The following is a 21,692-nucleotide window of genomic DNA, read 5'->3' as shown; positions in this document are numbered from 1 at the left end:
AAAAGTGGCAAGAAATTACAAGATATTAGCGGAAAGAAGCAATCTTTTAGAAGGGAGGTTAAGACATGTCCCTAAAGTAAATTCGAAACTCTATTGGTTTCAAACGAAAACCGTGGTCTTCGGAATGTACACGGTTACATCTGATGGTGACCTTTGATGGGAGCTGATATCTTCTATATTTCCTGGGGAACTACTTCAAAAAAATTGCAATATTTACTCGAATAAAAATAATTTCTTAAAACTTTCTTGACGCAACAAAATTCGTACATATCGCTAAAGAAATATAGTCCTAAATCTATTTCGAGAAATCCACGAGAATTGCAAGCTACGAGAGTAGGTACGATGCGTTTCTCAAACGCGACAAAGTCGGGAGCAGCGTTCCGATCGAATCGATTAGCCTGTATCCCCGACTCGAAATTTTTAACCCGAAAGTTCCAGCTCGCGTTTAGTCCCGGTTAGAAACGAGCAAACGCGAATAGAGGAGAAAGGGAGGCCCCGCTGTGCGGTGCATCGAGAATCAGCAAAGTGGAAAGTTCCGTTGCGGGTCGGCTATCCTCTTTCCAATCTCTTATCCCAGAGGAAGCATCGGTATCGCGCGCATTCGAAATGCCGAGGAGATCGCCGGGGCTCGATAATATCGTATCGGGCGCATAGCTTCGCTTTTCGCGCGAAAGGACGCCGCTGAGAAATGCGCGCGGGACGCGAACGGCGGTTGAACGGGAAGCCGAGAAAATCGCGGGGCGAAAAGGAGACAGCGACGGAATGGAAAAACAGGAGAGAGCCGAAGGAAGGGATGGAAGTACGTTGCAACGCGTTTTCCCAATTTCCGAACCTTTCAAAACCGACGTGGATTTATGGGTGTTCCGAGGTAACGAGATTCCTCTCGGACGGGTTCTGCGGCTGTTCCGGAGCCGCGCGTTGCGAGAGAATACTGGCCCGTGCCGGTGAGCGAGTTTAATAACCGAATCCCAGACGTCCGCCAATCTGCCACGTCTACGACCGAGTTAAGTATCTTTTAAGTAGCTCCTGCGCCGCTTCTCTCCCTCGGAATTCATCCTGGCGGCGAATTTATAATTCATCGAGCCTTATGTTGATTTTCTAGCTCGTTAGTAAAACGCGAATTCGACGTTCGTCCGACGCGATATTTTCGAAAGCACATTTGCTAAAAGCACGTTCATTTAACGCGTCAGAACGCGGCTTTGAATTTTCGAAGGAAGAAGCTGGAAGATATCTTTCACCGTCGTCGTTATTAAACGTTTCTTTTTGTTATCGTAGGAATAGAATAATTACGCACTACTCGGTATATTGTAACCAGCGGTTATGAAATTAGCGGTAGACGGTCACAACAAGTCAGAACAAGTTGAAGAGAAGATAAATTGTCTAACCACCCTGTATTATACGTAGATCAATTTTCCGGCGGGATTCCACGCGTTCCGAGTTCCGCGATTGAAACAACCACCCGGAAATTTCGCGCGTATGCTCCAAATAAAAGGAACTCCCTTAATTATCGGACGTACGGTCAAGCTGGATTAGTCGGGACGAGGCATCGATATCGTTGATTACAGCCGTCGTTGGCAGAGGGCTAAATTCGCAGCATCGTACGTTGATCCCTCGCTGATAAAATCAACAGCGGCGCGCGAGGATGCGACGAAGGCAACGATTACGCTCGATAAATTACCTTTATCGGGGATCAGCGCGACGTAATGTGTATTCTAGCCGATGATCGATTATGTCTATTTACGTGGTCGGTTTGTCGATGGACTGTCATCGCGTGGAGATACCGGTTGATTTCCATTGTTTGCTCGACCATCGTCGAGCGCGATTTCTTATCGATAATTCCCATCGTCAACTACCCCCGCGATGCGAAAAAGAAAACGCGTTACTATTTCCAGGCGTCGCGGTTGCATCGTCTCGAGATACGCGAGAGACCGAGCTTCTCCTCTCGTCTCTCTTTGAGTTCGAACCTCCGTCGACGTCGAATCGCAACGCGTTACGTACTATCCGCGGCCTACGATACCGAACAGGATCGAATCTAACGAGAACACGAGGTTAGAACATTCGTGTCTGTTGTCAAATTTATCTTACTTTGTAAAAGTTTCAAAAGTTTGTTAATTTTTGTTTGTTTTGACATCTGTCAGCTGTCGTTGTTTGTATTTGCTATACTGTAACGATTTCATAATGGGCTATGCCCGTGTATATTGAAATATTAAAATAAATAAATAAAAAGAGAACGGAACGAAGCAGTCACAAATATCGACAGTAAAGAAGTATAGAAGTAAAGACAGGATTGACTGGATAAAAGCAAGATGGCTGTCCCCACAATTAGGGAGGGTTCTCCCTTGACGCTCAGCGTAATATGATTCTAACTGCTGTTTTCCTCGGACCTCTGTAAACAAATGTAAATACAGAATAGAAACCTCGACTGGTAACTGCGATGTTTGGGCCCCGAAAGGTCGCGTCAATATTGCTCCGATATCGCTAAAACCGGCACTGGGTCTTTCTTGGACTTATCCGGTCTTTACTGTGTGCGGTAAAACGATGCCCGCGTTTATAAGAATGTCGCGCGTTCTCTGTATCGGGAACGATCGACGAACCGTTCATGGATCGGTGTAAAGTTTCAACTATACCGAACCCGTAGTCGGATGCGCCGGAAGCGAACGGAATCGTGGAACTCGGGCCGTTTCCATTTAGCAACCGCGCCGGAAGGGAATTTAAGAGTTTCAAGGGTGAAGATCGATCGATGAAACTTGGATGGGTATCTACGGTGAATTTAAATGGTCCGGCGAGGCGGGTTCGAGTTCGAGATACACGAGCAAACGAGAGCATCTTCGAAAGTAGTCGGTGAAACGAAGCTCGGCGGTACGTCGGGGTGGCGGAGTGAAAAAAAAAAAAGAGAGAAGGCTGGTTAAATGGAGAACGAGGGAAACTTTTTCGAGCTGGTGGTCCGCGCAACGGAGAAACTTTCGGGCAGCAGGCTCCGTTTATTCGTTCGTAACGGTTTCCCTGGAATCGAGGGCTCGAGGACGACGCTACTCGAAACATTACTCGAAAGGCTCGGTTGTGTTCCGGCCGAATTGATTTCTCGCCCGGGGAGAAACGGGAACAGGCGTACGAGAGCGAGCGGGTGGTCGTTCGTCCGAATACGGCGCAACTCAATTTTCATTTCGTGGCAAGAACGCTAAATTGGGACGACGATGGTTCGCGTCGAACGAAATGAATTCGAATACGTGATGCATATTCAACGGAAGCCTTTTTCTCGTTGCTAAGAAAAACTCGAACTATCGCGGTACGGGTTTTGCTCGCGTCGAAAGAACCGAAGAGAAAAGGCTCGTCTTTTCAGTTTCGTTTTTAAATGCTGCTACTTTTAACAGCTATTTAATGCTGTTTGTACAACGATCGCGGCACACGCGAGTTATCTCGATCGGATCGAACGCACGCCTGAACACGCGCCGCGTTTACCCGACTTACGTGTATAATCGATCGAGTATTATTTACACGGATCTTTCGATAGGAAAAGAAAATCACCACGGAGCGATGAGACTCCTGCGTGCCCTCGTTTTTTCGTTTTTCGTTTACCGTCGCCTACGTCGAGCCGTTCAGTTTCGTTTCGACCGTCAACGAGCGGTAAGCAGAATATACGATCGTCGCGTCTTCCGTTTCGTTTTCACAGAAAGTAAGCGCATCGAAGCTATCGTTCGCGAGCTTCTTTGGTATTAATCTTGGCATTCACGGGTAAAGCTTAGAAAAATATATACATTCCTATCGTTTCGATTATTTCCACGATATTTGCATATCACGTTCACTGCCTAATACTCGTGAAAATTTCTATCGCGATTGAACTTTATTTATCGATTATTTGAAACTACGTAATCGAACATTTATTGTGATATTTATTTTCGTAACTTCATCCAAGTTCAACCATTTCATTCAAATTCATTTTCTTTGACGTTTAACTTTCGGAAGGAATTCTTTAAAAGCACCGTCACCTATATATGGGCGACATGGCGGACAACGTGATATTAGGCCAAGAATTAAAAATTCAAGAATTCCTGCATTTTTTACGTTGTTTCAGTTTGTGCAATTTTTTCAAGTCATTAAAATTACTTTATACTCGAGTGTTATTTTGTAGCTTTTCGAAAGCTCTTTCGTATTTAATTATTAACTACGTTAATTTATCGATCGTTTAATTTCTGTTCGTTTTAGTAAAATCATGGAAAATTGAGATTCGAGTACTTTTACGTCGCTACCGGAAACAAGAGGTTAAAGCTACCGAAGCACCAACGAAAATATTATATTCGGTAGGTTCGATAGTAAACGACGTCTGATTGTTTTCAATTACGGTTAAAACGGACGTACTTTTCTCGTCAAATAGAAATTAAATTACTTAACGGTTATATTTATCTTCGGTAAACCCGTCTCGCCGAAATTCGAATTAAAATATATTTAATGAAATATGGCTCGTGACGAGCGATCGACGCTGTCTGTCAATTTACCGCGTCGAACGTTGTTCGCGCTCGGCTGGAAATTTCACCGGCCGGCCCCGCGCCACTTCGAATTCGGTTTGACAAATATTGAAGTTCGAATTACCGTGAATGGAGTTAAACGCGAACCTGGAAACTTTTCATCTCCGAGGAAAAACAACATTCTGCGGCTTAAATTACCGTCCGGTTTCACCGGGGATACGCGAAACGGAGCGTGATTATGTTTCCGACGATACACCGCGTGAATCTTGGTTAACACGTGGGGCGGCGCGGTGGTACACGCCATGATAGACAAGCGAGCGTGAGCCACCGATTGAAACCATGGATACCATCGATTGGAAAATTTGGTAAAAGTACAGCCTTACTGCACTCGCTCGCGTCCGTAATATATCAACATATCTACACATACATTCGTGGTACTCGAAAAATGATTTGCTATTCTCTTCTAATGGTTTATAATTATCCATTTTTATAACATATCGTTTCAGCGAGTTCCTTCGTTGCATTTCGATTTAAATAGATCAAATTCGCGTGAAAATCCGCACGTCGCATAAGAACCCGTGCTAAAATTCTAAAATTGTGATATCGTTTTTCATGAAATTGGTGTGGTCAATTTAAATCGAGATAGGCTCGTACGATTCGTATTTAATCGAAGAGCAATCAAGCGAAGTTTTGTTAAAAGCCTCCATTAAATAAATCCACGGGAAAACTATCTTAATCGCAAAACCGAATCGAGGAATCGAATCGAAATTGTCGTATAGCCGCGATAAATTAATCGGTTCGCCGGTAAGAATTACCTACTGCGACGCGGGAGTGGCGGTGGATCGTTGCTCGGCACGCGTTATTAATATTCCGGCGGTTCCATTAGCGATTCCCTCTCCGGACGAAGTGCAGTGTCATCGAGAAGAACGCGTCGCTTTAAATTTCATCCTCGACCCGGCGTTCCGCCAGTTCAAATATTTTCATTAAAGTAATTGATTTCCACGCCGCGTCGCGGTCGGTCGTTCCGCGCCATCGTCCTCGGATTTTACAACGATTCGGAACGATGCCGAACCAGATACGAGAAGAGGAAATCGAATCGAGTCAACGAACGCGGACGTTCGTACCGACAACGCTCTCGATCGTTCGTATTACTCAACTTCTTGCCATTCACGATACTTCCTAGCCAATTGCCACTATTCGTTGACAAATAATACGATCGATTTCTCTGCTTTCGATAATTGAGAATTTTGCGTACGTTAAGCGTAGAATTTCAGATTTTAACGAATTATTGTAACGAGTTTATGTCTCGGTAACAGCGTGGCCAATTATTTCTACAATATCGGTTTTTGATAACATATCGAATTTACAACAAATCTCTTCGATACGTCTAAATTGAAAAAATTCATGTGAAAATCTGTATGTACTGTAAGGGCCTGCGTAAAAATTGCACAATGTTGATATCGTCTTTCATAGAACCGGTGCGGTAAATTTTAATCGAAATAGATTCGTATGATTCATATTTAATCGAAGAACGATCGAGAGAAGTTTTTGAAGTTTCTTGGGATCGAAATAACGGCAAGATATCCAAAGAAAGAATGGTATGCATGATCAATGAACAACGAGTTCTAAGAACAAGAAGAAGAATCAATATTCATAGAGTCGCGACAGAAATTACGTTAACGTCGTTCGAAATAGTACGTAGCATATGATCGTGGATTACTTACCGGAAAGCTGCATCCGACGTTCATGAACATATCCTTTCGTAGAAGCGAATAATTGAAAGCTGTAATCCAATGGAGCGGGAGCGACGTTTGATGGACGTGAATCATTTATTCGTGTAATCGTGTCTGGCGGTAATCGAGTTTCCTTTCCGGTGCCGGTGCTGGGACGACGAACCAATATCGGTGCCGTTTGTTGCGTCGAAAATTTCCGACCGCTGATCTTTCCCGAGTTTAGGATCCGAACACGCGAAACGAGAAAGTGCGATTCGCGAGGTGGGTCCAGCATCGCCTCGAGGAACGTTAATCTAAAATAACGAAAGAGTCGAGGTAACGTCGCGCGTGAAATCGTCGGATAAAATTCGAGGGAGCGTTATAACTGATTCGAACGGACACGCGGTGCCGGCTGGTTATTTCGACCGCGTTAATAAATACCGCCCAACTAACTTATAATAATAACACGCCGGTAACGCGTAATCGATAACGCGCGATGTCGTCGCCGATAATAGGAGAAAATGAAATTCGTTTCGGCATCGATTCGGCGAACAATGCTAGAGGCAATTATCGATATCCTGTTCGCCGACGGGAATACTTCCTGATTCGCGTTAGCGTTAATAAATCATTCGATCGTTGTCCCGCGGTTCTGTCGCGAAATCGTAAAATGGCTTCCGGACGTCGTCGTTAATCGTCGTCGAGCAACGTTGTCGCGAACGAGACGGAGTCGCGAAACCATTCAGACGCGATGTCACCGTGCGCGAACTTTCGTCGCGTTCCTGGAAGACTATTTAATCCAGCGAAATAACAACAACGTCAATTTAATCCGCGAGCGGCGCGCTGGAAATTAATAACGTCGTAAATTACTCGCGAGCTTTTTCCTTCGATGCCCGATAACAATAATCGCTTCGAATGCCGCAGAGTGCGTCCCGCTTCCTACACCCTCCACCCTTCCCCCGGTCGCTAATTACACGCTATCAGGCATTATCAGGAATAAACGTTACAGGCCGCGGGGAGAAAGTTTCAGGGTAGATTGCCGTCGTAACGACAATCGGGCACGCGTATGGGCATCGTAAACGCGATACCACCAAAGAAAACTGTATTGATTATTCGTGGTCACCCTTCGACAACGGATTCTTTACCGAACGGTGTTAATAAATATCGCGGCGAAAAAGAACAGAGAAACCGATATTATTAATAACTTTGAGATTACGTAGGAGAAAAACACGTGGTAATCGCACCTAATCGCGTTTAAACAAAATAGTACAGATCCACACTTTCGCATTCGCGGTACAGATTCGTTGCGAATGCAACTCGTATTAAGTAATTGCATTTGTATAACTTAATAACTTTGAGATTACGTAAGAGAAAGACACGTGGTAATCGCACCTAATCGCGTTTAAACAAAATAGTACAGATCCACACTTTCGCATTCGCGGAACAGATTCGTTGCGAATGCAACTCGTATTAAGTAATTGCATTAGTATAACTTAATAACTTTGAGATTACGTAAGAGAAAGACACGCGGTAATCGCACCTGATCGCGTTTAAACAAAATAGTACAGATCCACACTTTCACATTCGCGGAACAGATTCGTTGCGAATGCCGCTCGATATTTTTGTACGGTACGCGCGGATCGTTCGCCAAGCGAGTCGATGAAACGCGACGAAACGGAACCGAGTTTCGCGAAAGCGAGAGAAAAATGCGTAACAAGGATGAGTCAGAAGTATCGAGTCAATACACGACTGTATTCGATGGCGAACAATAACCGACTGACTCGCATCAAGGAGACAACGAGTGACGAATGGTCGGTACGGTGCAAAAAAAAATTGTTTATTGCCGCGCCCGAACGGTTGAGACGCACGTTTGAATTTACCGTTGGGAAAGGTGACGCAGTTCCAAATTTCGAAGAATTCGTTTCCAAACAATCGAGATATCGAGTAGTATGAATCGTAAAGGAATTTAAGAGCTCGCTCGCACTTTACCACGTTATCTTTGATACAACTTACAGTCAGTGTAATAAGTATACAGGAACCATTTATTTGAAATTGGTTCGTGTACGAATACTTATTACACTGACTGTATGTCTATTATTTCCAAAATCTAATTACACGTCGCGAGCCTCGTTCGCCTCTCCCGCTCCCTTCCTTCTTTCATTCCCTCACTCTCACGTATACAATCGGACGTGTTTACCAACGTAGCCTAACGTCGAGGTTTCTCTAGGCACCGAAGTATCACGGATAGCTTCTTTCTCTCGTAAACAACAAACCGTTAATTGTCCAACGCGTGGGATTCCGGTATGTTCCATCGACGAACACCGAGGGCTCGATATTTCGTCGAACCGTTTTTCGAACGAATTAACGCGTAAAGCCGTTACGACGGATTTAGTCTGTCGGTCTTTGGCAACGGGAAGCCCGATGAAATCGAGATAATCGCTTCGTAATTCGAAGCCTTGGATCGACCGATGAAACGCGTGACGATAAATTTTTACCCGTGCAACCGAAATGCGACTCGTTCAGAATTCGCGACCGATTATCGATCACGAATTACAGATCACCGATTAAAAGTTCAAGCGTTACTCGCGTTTCGTACAAAAAAAAAGTTTTCCCACAGTTTTCTCCAAAGACGTCCGACGAAATGATCGCGAGCGTTCGTTTCGTTCCGATTCGAACGGCGCATCGGGTTTCGGTGTTACAAAGTACCTGTCGTGTTTCAGCCAGAGCGTGGACTTCTCCGTCCGACTCTCGGAACTGGGAAACCCGGTTCTCGCAGCCAGCGTCAAAGAACAGAAGTTCGATAATAATTATCCAGCGAGTTTGCAGAAACAGGGGAGTTCCGTTCGTTCGGCGCGCTCGGAGAACAAAGGTTCCTTGGTCGAGCGCCGGGAGGAAGATATTCGTGAAATTTAACAAAGCGGGCTCGGTCTGGAAATTTGAATGATAAAGGGAAAAATAGAGGAGCGCCGGGGACGCCGTCTTCGCTAAAGGACCACGCCGCGACCGATGATTTTAAAGAGATCCGAGAAAAACATGTTCGCGCGGGCCAAACCGAACCCATGGAAGAACCGATCGAGAAAGATCGAGCGACGCGAGACGCTGCTTTCCACCGTTCGACGTTACTGCGCGAGCGCCTCGTTCCACGGGCTCAGATACGTCGTCGATCCGCGTCTCCACAAGATCGAGAGATCGCTCTGGTTCGCCGTGTTCGCGGTCCACGCGGCCGTCGCAGCCTCCGTCATTTACTACGTTGCTTCCAAGCTTCAGGTAACCAACGATTCGATATCTCGACGCGTCTCGCGAACTCGTCATCCGATTGTCATCGTCTATCTATATAAACCATTCCAAGCCGTTTCGACCATTTTTCATTGGACTGAAAAAAAAAAAAAAATTAGAAAATAGTCGGGTCCATGATGGGACTTGCTTCATAAAATGGGGAAAAATCAGTTTTTCGGGGGAAGAAAACAATGAATAGTTTCGAAATTTGAGGAATTTAAGTTTTCTTCGGAGAAATCAAAAAACCGTATAGCAGTATTCAAATATTTTGTTTTGTATTTTTTTCGTAAAGTTCATCCAGAAACGGACAATTTGAAGAAAAAAAACGTCTAATTTGGTCAATTTTTGCCAGAGCTATTTGAAAAGAAAAACAACGATTTTTTTTTTTTAAATTCATAACTTTTTTTTGGTTCGGTACAAAAATCTACAAAAATTCACAAAAAGGTATTCAAGAGGGTACTATAATATAAAAAAAATTTCAACCAAATCAAAAACGTTCGTGTCCAAAAGTGGTCGAAATGTCTTGGAATGCGCCATATACGCTACGCAGTATTATCGTTCGAGACTTTTCGTCTTCTCGATCGTTTACAGCGGTAAATTTCTCCGCTCGTCTCTTTGAGTACATATATCGAAAGAATCTTCGTAACCAATGAGTATCTGATGTTCTCTGATCTGATGTAACGAGGCTCGTTACTGTACTCGTCGATCGTTTTTTTCGACGAACACGCTCGACGCGAAGCGTTTCCGCGTGCAAACGCGATTTGTTATTCGATTACAGGTACGCGCGGTCGATTATATATTTAGAATATTCATTTGGCCGACGCCCCGAGCATCGTGCCACCGCCGGCGCGCAGCAGAGAATCTGAATATGTATTCGAGAATCGAAATCCGGCCAGGGCAGCCTCGGTTAATGCGTCATACGCGCGTTGAATCGTTTTCAGGCAGCCCCGACGTCCATCGGTATCGAGTCGATGAATCACAGAATTTCCAGCCTTCCGTTTCCGAGCGTCACCCTTTGCCCGAACAACCGCGTCGACTGGGACAAAGCCGTGGACCTCGAGAAACAGATATTTTCCAACACCACCGACCAACAGACGCTGCAAACTTTCCGCGACTTTCTCGCTGGACTCTCGGTCCTCAGCTTCGGTGATTTTCATCGACTAGACTTTTTGAAACGCGTCAGACTCGACGGACTGATGGGTAGGTATCGCCGCGAATATTCGACGTGGGTTTCATTCGCGTCTGTCCATTTGCGTAGCATTATAGCGTCTCTCTTATTAACACGTACATCGCCACGGGAATATCTTTGAATATTTCTACGAGAATCAAAGTTTGTTTCGAGACAAACGACTCTTTTTTCTTATATTATTGCATACTGCGTAGGTATCGCCGCGAATATTCGACGTGGGTTTCATTCGAGTCTGTCCATTTGCGTAGCATTATAGCATCTCTCTTATTAACACGTACATCGCCACGGGAATATCTTTGAATATTTCTACGAGAATCAAAGTTTGTTTCGAGACAAACGACTCTTTTTTCTTATATTATTGCATACTGCGAGCATTTTGTAATTCCTTGCGCGTTCCAATTTCTTATAAATGCATAAAAATCCGCAGTCTATAACGTTATCCGAAACTCGCGAAACCTTGCTTTCGAAATGATGTTATTTAGTTCCATAGTAGAAAGCCCTATCACCCATTTCCGAGTGACGCGGCGACGTGTTAAACGTTTCCCAGCCGAGGAGCTGAACGACGGAACATCGTCGCGCGAACGTCGTCGAAACGTTCCTCGGGAGGAGAAGCGTAATGCCGCGATCGTTCGTTCGAGGAATAAATAAAAATTCCTGCGATTGAAAAGCAGACGGAATCGCGATCGCTAGCGAATGAGAATAATAAAAATCTCCGTAGAATACGGGGTCGCGCATTTCCATAACCAGATTCCGGCGCATCTTTCCGCCATACCGGCGAGCACATCGTTCGAAAATAACTCGTACGATTTCGCTTGTCCCGGTTCGTCCTGTCGCCCGGTCTCGCCGCGGCAGACGTGAACGTGACGGACGCGTTGCTGCAAGTGGTGCCGAATTGCGAGCAGCTTTTCACCGACTGCTGGTGGCGCAACTCGAACCGAGACTGCTGCGAGATATTCGAGCTGCACAAGACGGAGTACGGGTTCTGTTACTCCTTCAACTCGCAGTTAGCCGAGAAGACCGTTCGACGGAAGCATCACGGACACCGCGAGGAACGACCGCGTCGGGCAACGAGCTTCGGCGCCTGGAGCGGCCTCAGGGTCACCGTTCGTTTCATGAACGTAACCAAACCTCCGGATTTCGGTGAGTACGCGAAAAATAAGGAACGGAGACTGACTCGCGACGGAACGCTGCAACGTAACTGCTCGGCACGAATTCGGCTAGCGAGCGGTATAATACGATCCTAACCGATCCTAACCAATTTCTTTCTCTTTCTCTTTCTCTTTCTCTCTCTGTCCTTTTCTGCGTTCAACGCTCGACTCGAGTCAAATCTACACACAGAATGGAAACCTTGGCTGATAACTGCGATGTTTGGGTCCCGATTTTCTGAACTTATCCAGTCTTTACCGTAGCACGAGTTCGGAGGAATCCTGGTGGAAATTTTTCAGACGAAGCTGACAGCATTATATTCATACTGGAGGATCCGCGAGTTTGGCCCACCAACGGACGAATGATCCCGATAAACTCGCTAACCACGGTGTCCTTCGACTGCATCTCTGGATTCGCCACGCAATCTATTCACGATCTGGGCGAGAGCAGGGCACCTTGCCGACACCTTCCCGGCAGTTTGTACACTCAAGAGACTTGTCTGTCTATGTGCAAGAGGGAGCACGTCATCAAACACTGCGGTTGCAACCCGTCGTTCCTGTTTCCATCGGGTATATAATAAACTATTTATTCGTAGCAGACCGAGTACTCTGATAAGCAAATTCGCGATATGAATAATATCTCGCTGTCCTGGTAGAAAACCGAATAGACGAGTATCTTTGAATAAATCAACCTCGTCCTCTCGCGTTGAACGAGGACCTCGATACAAGGAATTGTCTCTCTCTCTTTCAGTTTCTCAGCGTGATTGCGGCGTTAAGGATTTCCTCTGCCTAATCGATCACAACGGTAAGGATAACGAAACGGTACGTGGTATTCGGGTGGAATGCCCCTCGGAAAACTCCAAGTTCGCACGCGTGCAACGCGTTCAAGTACGAGACGATTAGGAACGCTATTAGGTGGTCTACCCTCTTCGAACGTTTCGAAGCGTTTCGTAACTCGCGTTGCACGCTCGAGAACCGAGCGTCGATCTACGCTCGATACACCCACCGTCGACGGTTAAACTTGTGTAGAGTGTCCCAGAATTAGTGCTAGAACCGGAAATGGGGGTAGCTGAGACGATTCTGAACCACGATTTCCTTTGCAAAAACGTCGAATGGTTTTTCCTTAATAATTCAAGAACGAAGCACCATCCGACATGTTTGCAAAGGAAATTGTCGTTCGGAATCGTCTCAGCTACCACTCATTTCCGATTTTTACACCAATTCTGAGACACCCTTTATAATCTCGTAACCCATGCAAGATCTCTACAAGGACAACGCGTTCACGGATGAAAAAGGGCCGATCGACGAGGAAGTCATGGTCTGCGACTGTCCACCGGCGTGCGACTATTACATCTACACGCCGCATTTAGCCGCGGTACGAACCTATCGATCGCAGGACATCACGCTGGACGTACACTTTTCCAGCCAGACGAACTTCCGGTACAAGATGGATCTGATTTATTCGAACCTGCATTTCCTTGGTAATTGCTCGGAAACCTATCGTTTCGTTCGCTTCCGTGGATCTCGATGGAGCTCGACTCTGAATTCTCCAATTATACACGTACCAAATTTTAGCCTCGTAAGAATTTTCACGATTCCATTTTCCTAATTTTATTTTATTTTATTTTATTATTTTTATTTTTTTTTTTTTATCATAGTTGATATCAAAGGCATAATAAATGAAGTATTATTATTATTATTAATCCGGCAGTTAACGTGTCAACGATACGTACACCGGCGTCGGTAATCGATTTACGATCACCGAATTCTTGGATCGAGTATTGGTCGATTTATACTATCCGCACAGACCCGGAACGGTTCCGTATCGGCTCCGTTCCGATTCCGACGCAGACACGAGTGTTTATATTATACGTTCGTCGATCGGTGGTAACGATCAGTCAGTTAACAGAAAGCGTTTCGTAAAGGCACGTAATAGCACAAATAGGAAAAATGTTTTCGCATGAAAGTATGCGAGACTTGGCTGCAATAGCTGTGCTATTAGATGCAGACGAATTTGTAAAAAAAAAAGAATTTGTAAAAAAAAGATGCCGCCGTTTTGGTGTGCACAAGTGCTTGAGAAGAAGAAAAGTTGAAGGAGAATATGTCGGTAGGTGTGTGTCTGTGCTGATACGATACGATATGTATAAACACCTGTATACAAATTGCGTTATAGAATACTTTTACTGATCGGTGCTGAACGGATACGTTCCGGTTCTGTGCGGATAGTATAAACCGACCTTATTTTTGTTGTTTAAAAGGAGAAGAACCAAAGGAATCGTAGAAAAATCATTTTGCGGATTAACGCGAACGTCGGCCGTAACGGAAATCTTTTCGCTCTCGTCTGAGGTGGGCAACCACGGGACCGAATTAAGGGAGATTTGCAATTCTTTGCCGCGTCGCGCCATCGCGAACAAAGGACGCTCTCGCGGAGAGTTTTCTTCCGTGTTAACGAAAAGCGGGTTAAGAGGCAGCGACGCGGGACGAACCGATACGAATTAATTCGCACCGGCGAAGAATCGTCGCGGACGGGGAAATCGATTCGACCGTCGAATTCAGAATTCAGAGTGTTTGGTTCCATTTAGATCGGATAATCGGAACCTTCGGGCTCGTGCTCTCGCCAGAACTCGCGCGCGAGCCGGCGCATATTTTTCACGGATTAACATATTAACGAGAGAAGCAAGGAAAGCGAGCGCGGCTGAGTCTGAATCTCTTTCGCAGTGTCTTTCGGCGGCATAATCGGCTTATTTCTCGGGGGCTCGTTACTCAGCGCGGTAGAGCTGATTTATTACCTGATGGTCCTCGTGTTCTCCTACCTTCGCTGTTACCGTTCGCCCGGCGGCCAACAAATTCGACCGGGAAGAGCGATGGCGTTCGACGATGGCGGCTATCCACCTACGCTTTCCGCGCTGTCCGTTCCGAATTACAACTCTATAAAGCCGAGATCGAGGAGAAGCCCGATCTTAGTGAATTACACGTCCGTGAAATCGAATTTAAACAGGTATTGAGCCAAGATGGGGAAACGCCTCGTTCCTAACGAGTCGCTCCCCGAAATCGTGATTACCATTACTCGCGATTTATCGGCCGAGTCGATGGTCGAATGAGAAAAAAAGATACACCGCCAGGGGGATAAAAGAGAACGGAAGCAAGGGAAACATCGCTGGAACAGCATCGATTTCGCATAACTGTCCCGTTTCACTTTTTTTCTTTTACTTTTTACTGCAAATAGAAGTGTCGCGGATCGACGATAATCGCCGCCACGAAACATCGACGATCGCGGCTTCTCGGCGATTACTGGAATTATGTAAACGCGTCATGCTTCTCGCTGGCGTTTATCAAACGAATCGTCCGCACCAATATACAGTAAAAACTGGATAAATGCAAGATTCCCTCTCGACGACCGAGCGAGCAGAGTAATATTGGTTTGTCTGGAAAGTACCGATTTTTGGAAGGTGGTACAGGTGAATATGTATATTGAAATGATTGAAAACAAATAATAAATGTACATCCCTTGAAAGGTGAAAAGCTTGTGGAACAATATGGTACTTATATAATTCAATAAATATATATCAAATTTCAAATGAGCCTTTGAATTTTTCTTAGAAGTTGGCACGAACTTTCTGGACAACCCAATATGATCCTAACCGATTGATAACGCTTCTGCCGACTGCTTGTTTGTCCCCTGACCTCTTTCTCTCTCGCTCCGTGTCCTTTTCTACGTTCCCGCCAAACATAAACACAGAATAGAAACCTCGACCGGATAACTGCAATGTTTGGATCCCGATTTTCTTGCACATATCCAGTTTTCACTCTACGTAACCTACGCTACCTAAGATCGGTAGCATGGATCCTCGGGAACATACCAACCTACGTAACATCCGATACCAATACGCGTTTATTCGACCGTATTTTGTACTTTCTTCATCCGTTGTCTATCTCCCCGTTTTATTCCGTCTGTCCAAACACGAGTCGCCTTACATCTGTTTGCACATAAGTAGTAAATAAATGCGAATGCCTCCCGCCGTATCGCTTATTTATCCACCGTACTCCACTGCTTATCTTCTTCGATCGAATACGCTTGAGATTCTTGTAGCGAGCGAAGCGAAAAATGTCCGTCGATGCTGTTGTTGACCGAAATACTGCGAGCACGACGACTCGTAGCAATCGGGACATATTTCCAAATTTATTTTTTTTTTTCTAAAACAGAGCGTCGCACGAACAAATTTTATTCTACATTTTCGATTCAATTTTTTACGTAGAATCAGCAGTTACGGGACACCTTGCACATCCGAACATAAGAACGACGGGCAGAGGTGGTGCCTGGAGGTCTCGGAAAGAACTCGAGTCGTCTCCTCCGTCACGTTGCGAGCGACATTTGCGCGCGAATATTCTCGTTCCATAGAGGGTGGGAACGCTTTACATCCGGCCGGTTGAGATGGAACTAAATGTACTACCCGTCTGCCGGATCCCCATTTAGCCATTTATTATTTATGAGGTGCGGCGACGAAGGAGAGAGAGAGAGAGATCGGGCAAAGGGTGAGGTGAGAAGTTGCACTGTCCGACGACGACGACGACGACCGAGCTGCGAGAAAAAAAAGTCCCACCCCCGCTTATCTCTTTTCAGAAAGGTTGTCGCACGCGAGATTTATCCAGCGTGAAAAGGAGATACTTCACGGAGGCATCTTTTTCCAGCTGGCTTTAAAACCGTCAGCCGAGGCTTAACCTAAACTACCTTCGAAGCGTTCCCTCTAGGAAAAGGGTATACGACTTTGACAGAAGTATCGTATTATTTCGAGCAACGTACAGACCACCGACATCGCTAATTTATTCGTTGATCGACATCCGGACGCGATGATTCGCCACGCCGTTGACACCGTGCTGTTTGCACTCGAGAGGTGACTTGGTCACCACCAGATGACGAAACCCCTCCAGCGGAGGAAATCAACCAGCGATGAGGTTCGTTCGAGTTCCGTTTCCTTAGAACTCGAAGTTTTATAAATAAAATGCTTGTAGGTAAAGTAAAGCGACATTCACAGCGACATTCACAGCGACACTCGTCTGTGACCGCTTGTTAATTGCACCCGGTTTACAATTCTTCTTACTTTCTCTGGAAATTGCGCGGCGCATAATTCTACGAGACGCGACAGGGTCCGTCGTCTTTGAAAAAGCTGTCGTCGTCGTCGTCGTCGTCGTCGGATACGAAGGGTAAAGATACCGTCACAGGGATCGTTATCGAAAGTAATACGACGGATATTCCCGTCGTAACGCGAAGGAGAAAGTATTCCCCTTCATCCCCAAACTACTCAAGAGGTACGCGAAGGGTTTAGATAACAGCACGGCCGAGAGTTACTCCAAAACTTTCTCACTTCCTTCTCGGAGGCCGGCCGTGGCTCCTTCTCCTTCCTTTCTCCATCCTCATCTCGACCATCCCCTGCCTCCCCAGCTTCCAAGGGTACCTCGTTCTCCGTTGCTTCGCTCCCCTTCATCCTCACCTTTTTACCCTTGTCGCGTCGCGTCGGTCGCCTCGAAAGGCGGCGTAGCCACGAACTTTCCGGCGACAGTTTGACAAAATGCAGATTTCCTTCGTTTCCCTGACAACTATCGGTTTTTCTGCTTACTTTTCGCTCTTCTCTGCCTCCATCGCTCCTTCTGTTTCTCTTTCAGTTTCGACGTCGCGCCATGCTGGCCGACGTACACGTTCAAGCTTCGAGCATCTCGATCCCCTTCCGTCTCGTCGCGGGATAAGGACCTACAGATCTCTCCTCGAAGAGGAGATCTTCTTTTCTTCTCTTATCATCTTTTTATTAACATTTTATTAACTGAGAACACGCGCGTATCCAACGATTCGAAGAAAACAGAAATAATATCAGGCTGTCCCGAAAGTTTCTTTCGCGAGTTGCACTCAATTATTTTATGTGATCGTGTTTATATTGGGTTGTCCGGGAAGTTCGTGCCTATTTTTAAGAAAAATTCAAAGGCATATTTGAATTTTCATGTATATTTATCGAATTGTATATGTATCATTTTGTTCCACAACTTTTCCACCTTTTAAGAAATTCAAAACACATTCAGCCATTCCGACATATTCAGACCTGTACCATCTAGTAAGAATCGCCATGGACTTTCCAGACAGCCCGATATAAATAGACGATCTAATTTCATAGACGTTCATGTTGTAACAGTAACGGAGCAAAATGAATCGTGCACAATTCAGTAATATAACATAAAACATCAAATATTGTGCGTGCATTACTTATCAATAAAGCGAAAGAAACTTTTGGGACAACCTGATACTTTTAAACGCTCTATTCGAATTTCGTGCGCACGATTTATTTTGATTCATTTCGTTCCTCGACATTTTTTTCCTCATTGAAACAAGTGTCTCCAGAGACTGCTCGAAATACCTATAGACCAGAGCTTTGGAAAATCTTAATCCTGTCCGTGATTGCAACGTACGGACTTTAACGCGCGCGTGCATGGTTCTACGTGCCCGAGTGGATCACCGCATCCCCGTGCCCGACACTTTTATCCGGCCAGAAACCTGACGTGTTAGGATCAGCCGGGATTTAACTTGTAGACTTTCCCGAAACTCGTCCGCGTTATCACCGGCTACATATTACTTTCCTTTCGTATAACCTGTCGCGGTCCGCGCTCGCTCCAGTTCACGAGTTTGTCGATATTCTCGAATTACGTTAACGCGTTCACGCCGGTGCCTTGCTGTTTACGTTTCTCGCCACGGGACGGCGCGGTGGTACACGCCATCTGTTAGACACGCGAGCGCGAGCCACCGGTGGTACACGCCGGCGTGAACGTGTTAAATTATTAGGGAGACCAGAAAGTGACGTCTTTTCTGCGAATGTCATGTTTGTCATTTATCAGATCATCCGGTATACCAATTGAATTTTATGGATCAAGTATTGAAAATTTGCACAGTAGATGGCAGAAGGTTGTCGATAACGAGGGCGATTACACAATCGATTAAAAACAAAAACTTGTTATAAATTTATTCATCTGAAGTTACTTTCCGGTTCCCCTAATACGTTCGCTCCCTACGACGAATTTCCTACTCTCCAAGAAGATGGAACGAATGCGAACGAACGACCGTAGCGACAATTTCGTATTTATGTTATCCAACGTTTTCGTTACATTTAACAACGGACGGATATTCTCTGGATTAGATTGCAAGGAGCTCAACATCGATCGACGCCAAGCGACAAACGTCTAGTTTCCATACGCGCACGTACCATGGATTCGAGTGCTCGGCCGTTGCGAAACTCTGACGAATGCTCAACGAAAACGCGACAATGTATACTCGTAACTGCTAGATGAATTCATTCCAGCCACGCTATTATGAACGCTTTCGAGGACTGAACGAATACATTTGCCGTGTATCCCGCGAACGCCACTGGCCACTCGACGGAATCATTCATCGCGACCCTATGACCCCTCCAGGCCACCGAGCGAACGCGAACGAATACGCGAAACGCAATCGAGCGTTTCAGTCTCGGTAGGCGCGTTACCGCGAAATAACGCAACGTTGTCGAGGGGTTAGGTCGAGGCAGGATTTTCTTTTGCATTTCCTTAGTTTCTTTTATAAAATATATTAAACTACTCTAAAAAAACCAAAATGTTATTTAAAATACCCATTTTTTCACCCCGCTGACTAGACCAAACCCGTTAACACGTTGACGCCGGCTTGCATCACCGGTGGGTCATTGTCCCACCACGCGGACAGTGAAATCGAAGCTCGCGAACCGACGACGACGCACGAACGAGCGTACGATACCTCTCCTCGCGTTCGTATCTTTCGATATCATTCGCGTATATTCGCGAATTACGCGGCAGTAAGTTTCTCTCGCGCGGCTATCTAAATCCTCTTCTTCTCGCGCAATTCGAGAAGCTAGGTAATCGCCCGGTACCCGTTTGTTCGTGGAACGAGGAGAACATCCCTCGTATTACTCCCGATAAGAGTTCCTTCGCCTCTTGTTCCCGGCGACAGGAACGCGATTATTCGGACCAGGCACCGCGAGCCGGTGAAAGTTATTCCACGGTATCGGTTCGATATTACGCAGACAGATATTTTTCTTCCGTGTCGCGACGGAGACCTTCTTTCCTTCCATCGGACCTCCCTTGTTCCGACATGAAAAATTTTGTCTGTCTCTGGAAGAAGGCGTCGAAATTGTACGTTTGCGACGGAACCCCGCCAGACATACGCGAAAATACTTCCTACGGGAAAATATCGTACTACATCTTCCTCCACGGAGATTCGTCGAATGGTAGTCACCCCCCTCTCAAGAGTGAAGAGGGAGGTGACTACAAATTAAAGAGCCACGGAAAGCTACGGTACTCGACGACAACTTCTTCCTTTCTTTCTCTCGATAAATTAAATCTTCCCTTTGGCTGCGGGCGTGTTTATTCTTAGTCTGTTTATTCGATAGAAAAGGAGAATTGCCGGAGCGAGGGTTGAGCAGCAGAGGGCGTGCCGGGAACCGTGATGGAAAAGAAGTATCGTTTGCTCGGCTGCTTTGTTGATAACACTGAAATGGGACAGGGTGGTACTAGTATTGGATACCTTCCAAGCGACTTTAAACTTCTTTTCGTTGGAAAAATTGGAAACATCCTTGGTCTGTGTAGAGCATGCGGATTTCTCTCGGAAAGACAGTCCTCGAAGTTCGATCTTGTCTAAAAATTGGAAACGGCCCCGTCGACGTATGGCGAGACACCGTTCCCTAGACGACTCCTCTCTAACAATCGAAAACGTATTTTTCATCGCGCCCGGCGCGGATTTCTTCGCGAAACAAATTTAAAGTTTCCAAATGCGAAACGAACGTTCGTGCTGAAATTAAGCTGAAAATATATCGACGCACGATTCCGGGTAATCAGAAGAAAATTCCTTTCCGTTTGTAACAAACTAATTCAATGGCTAGTAATATAATGATTAGTAGATAATAGAATCTGCGAGGAAGGTCGACCATTCGCCTCGAAGTCAATACAACGAATGTTTCTTTTGTCATCGCGAGACAGCGCGTCGCCACACAGTTCGGTTCAGTTATTTATTAAAGTGATCAGTATTATACAGAAACAAAACTATTTCACTGATACTTTCTCTAGTTGATTACATCACATTTTTGTTTACACTTTCTTTTTTCTTACAGATTACTTTATATCCGAACATACTTTCTCGCTTCGATCCCATTCACTCCCTTCTCTCAAATATCACACCTTAAAAACTAGCTAGCGTCGCCACGCGCCACTTCTATACATCGACAGCATTCTCTTACACGATCTAGTGTTTTATTCTTTCGACCTTGACACGGCGAAAACACGAGTACCACCATTCCTCCCAATTCGTATGCCGTCCGAGTTTCAAATTCACACGGGGCGAACGCCAAATGAAACGAATCTTTCTTATACGTTTGCACTCCGGTGTTGTCCTTCCGTGGATCTGAAAGTTTTGACTCCGTGCCAGGAAACGTCTCGCTACGGATGTCACCGCATTCAACGGTCCTCCGGTTCGACGTCGATAAACTTTGAGCTCGATTCAAAAATTCCGAAGCCTCCGCTCCTCTTGGACGGTACGGATCTTCTCCGGAATCCCGAGTTTCTTCAATGGGTCTGTCGGAAAGATACGCTTCGATTCGAGCCGACAGCTTTCCGCTTTCCCAGCTTCCTCGTGTTCGATGTTTCGCGACTCTCCTTCTCGGCGACCCGTTTCGCGATTACCGGTTCCCGTTTATTTATTTATTCGACCACTGCGCTGAAACTCGGAAAAAGTCGTGCCAAACCCGTGCGCTCGAATGCTCGCGCTTAATTTAATAACGAGTTACACTCGTGATTTTCCAGTTTGCCGTAATATTTCCATCGCGAGTCAAATTGTTGAGTTTCAAGTTTGATGTAAAATTTTCATCACGAG

General features: G+C 45.6%; 1 protein-coding gene and 1 long non-coding RNA gene across 7 annotated transcripts in view; one reads left to right on the top strand and one right to left on the bottom strand.

Annotated features, from left to right (window-relative positions):
- LOC128872347 (uncharacterized) overlaps window positions 1-21,692 on the bottom strand; it is a 142,852-nt gene that overhangs the window by 90,548 nt on the left and 30,612 nt on the right. The window contains exon 2 of the long non-coding RNA XR_008456151.1: window positions 6,188-6,489. This is a non-coding gene — a long non-coding RNA (uncharacterized LOC128872347). The remainder of the gene's footprint in view (window positions 1-6,187; window positions 6,490-21,692) is intronic.
- LOC128872346 (pickpocket protein 19-like) lies at window positions 7,724-16,479 on the top strand. Of its 6 annotated transcripts, none has more exons than XR_008456149.1 (10): window positions 7,724-7,983; window positions 8,400-8,473; window positions 8,893-9,439; window positions 10,390-10,648; window positions 11,490-11,777; window positions 12,083-12,352; window positions 12,534-12,587; window positions 13,042-13,263; window positions 14,501-16,320; window positions 16,404-16,479. XR_008456149.1 is itself a non-coding variant. In XM_054114955.1 (8 exons), exons 2-8 carry the CDS (start codon window positions 9,179-9,181, stop codon window positions 14,785-14,787), a joined length of 1,641 nt encoding a protein of 546 aa, XP_053970930.1. In that variant the 5' UTR covers window positions 8,088-8,473; window positions 8,893-9,178; the 3' UTR covers window positions 14,788-16,369. The 6 variants fall into 6 exon arrangements, 1 of the variants encoding a protein (XP_053970930.1); XR_008456146.1 differs by having other exon boundaries at window positions 7,724-7,987; XR_008456148.1 differs by lacking the exon at window positions 8,400-8,473.

This window comes from Hylaeus volcanicus, chromosome 2 (assembly GCF_026283585.1).
Source record: "Hylaeus volcanicus isolate JK05 chromosome 2, UHH_iyHylVolc1.0_haploid, whole genome shotgun sequence".
Classification (NCBI taxonomy): Eukaryota; Metazoa; Arthropoda; class Insecta; order Hymenoptera; family Colletidae; genus Hylaeus; species Hylaeus volcanicus.
Note: the sequence above shows the minus strand (reverse complement) of the source record. Positions and strands in the feature narration are given on the sequence as shown.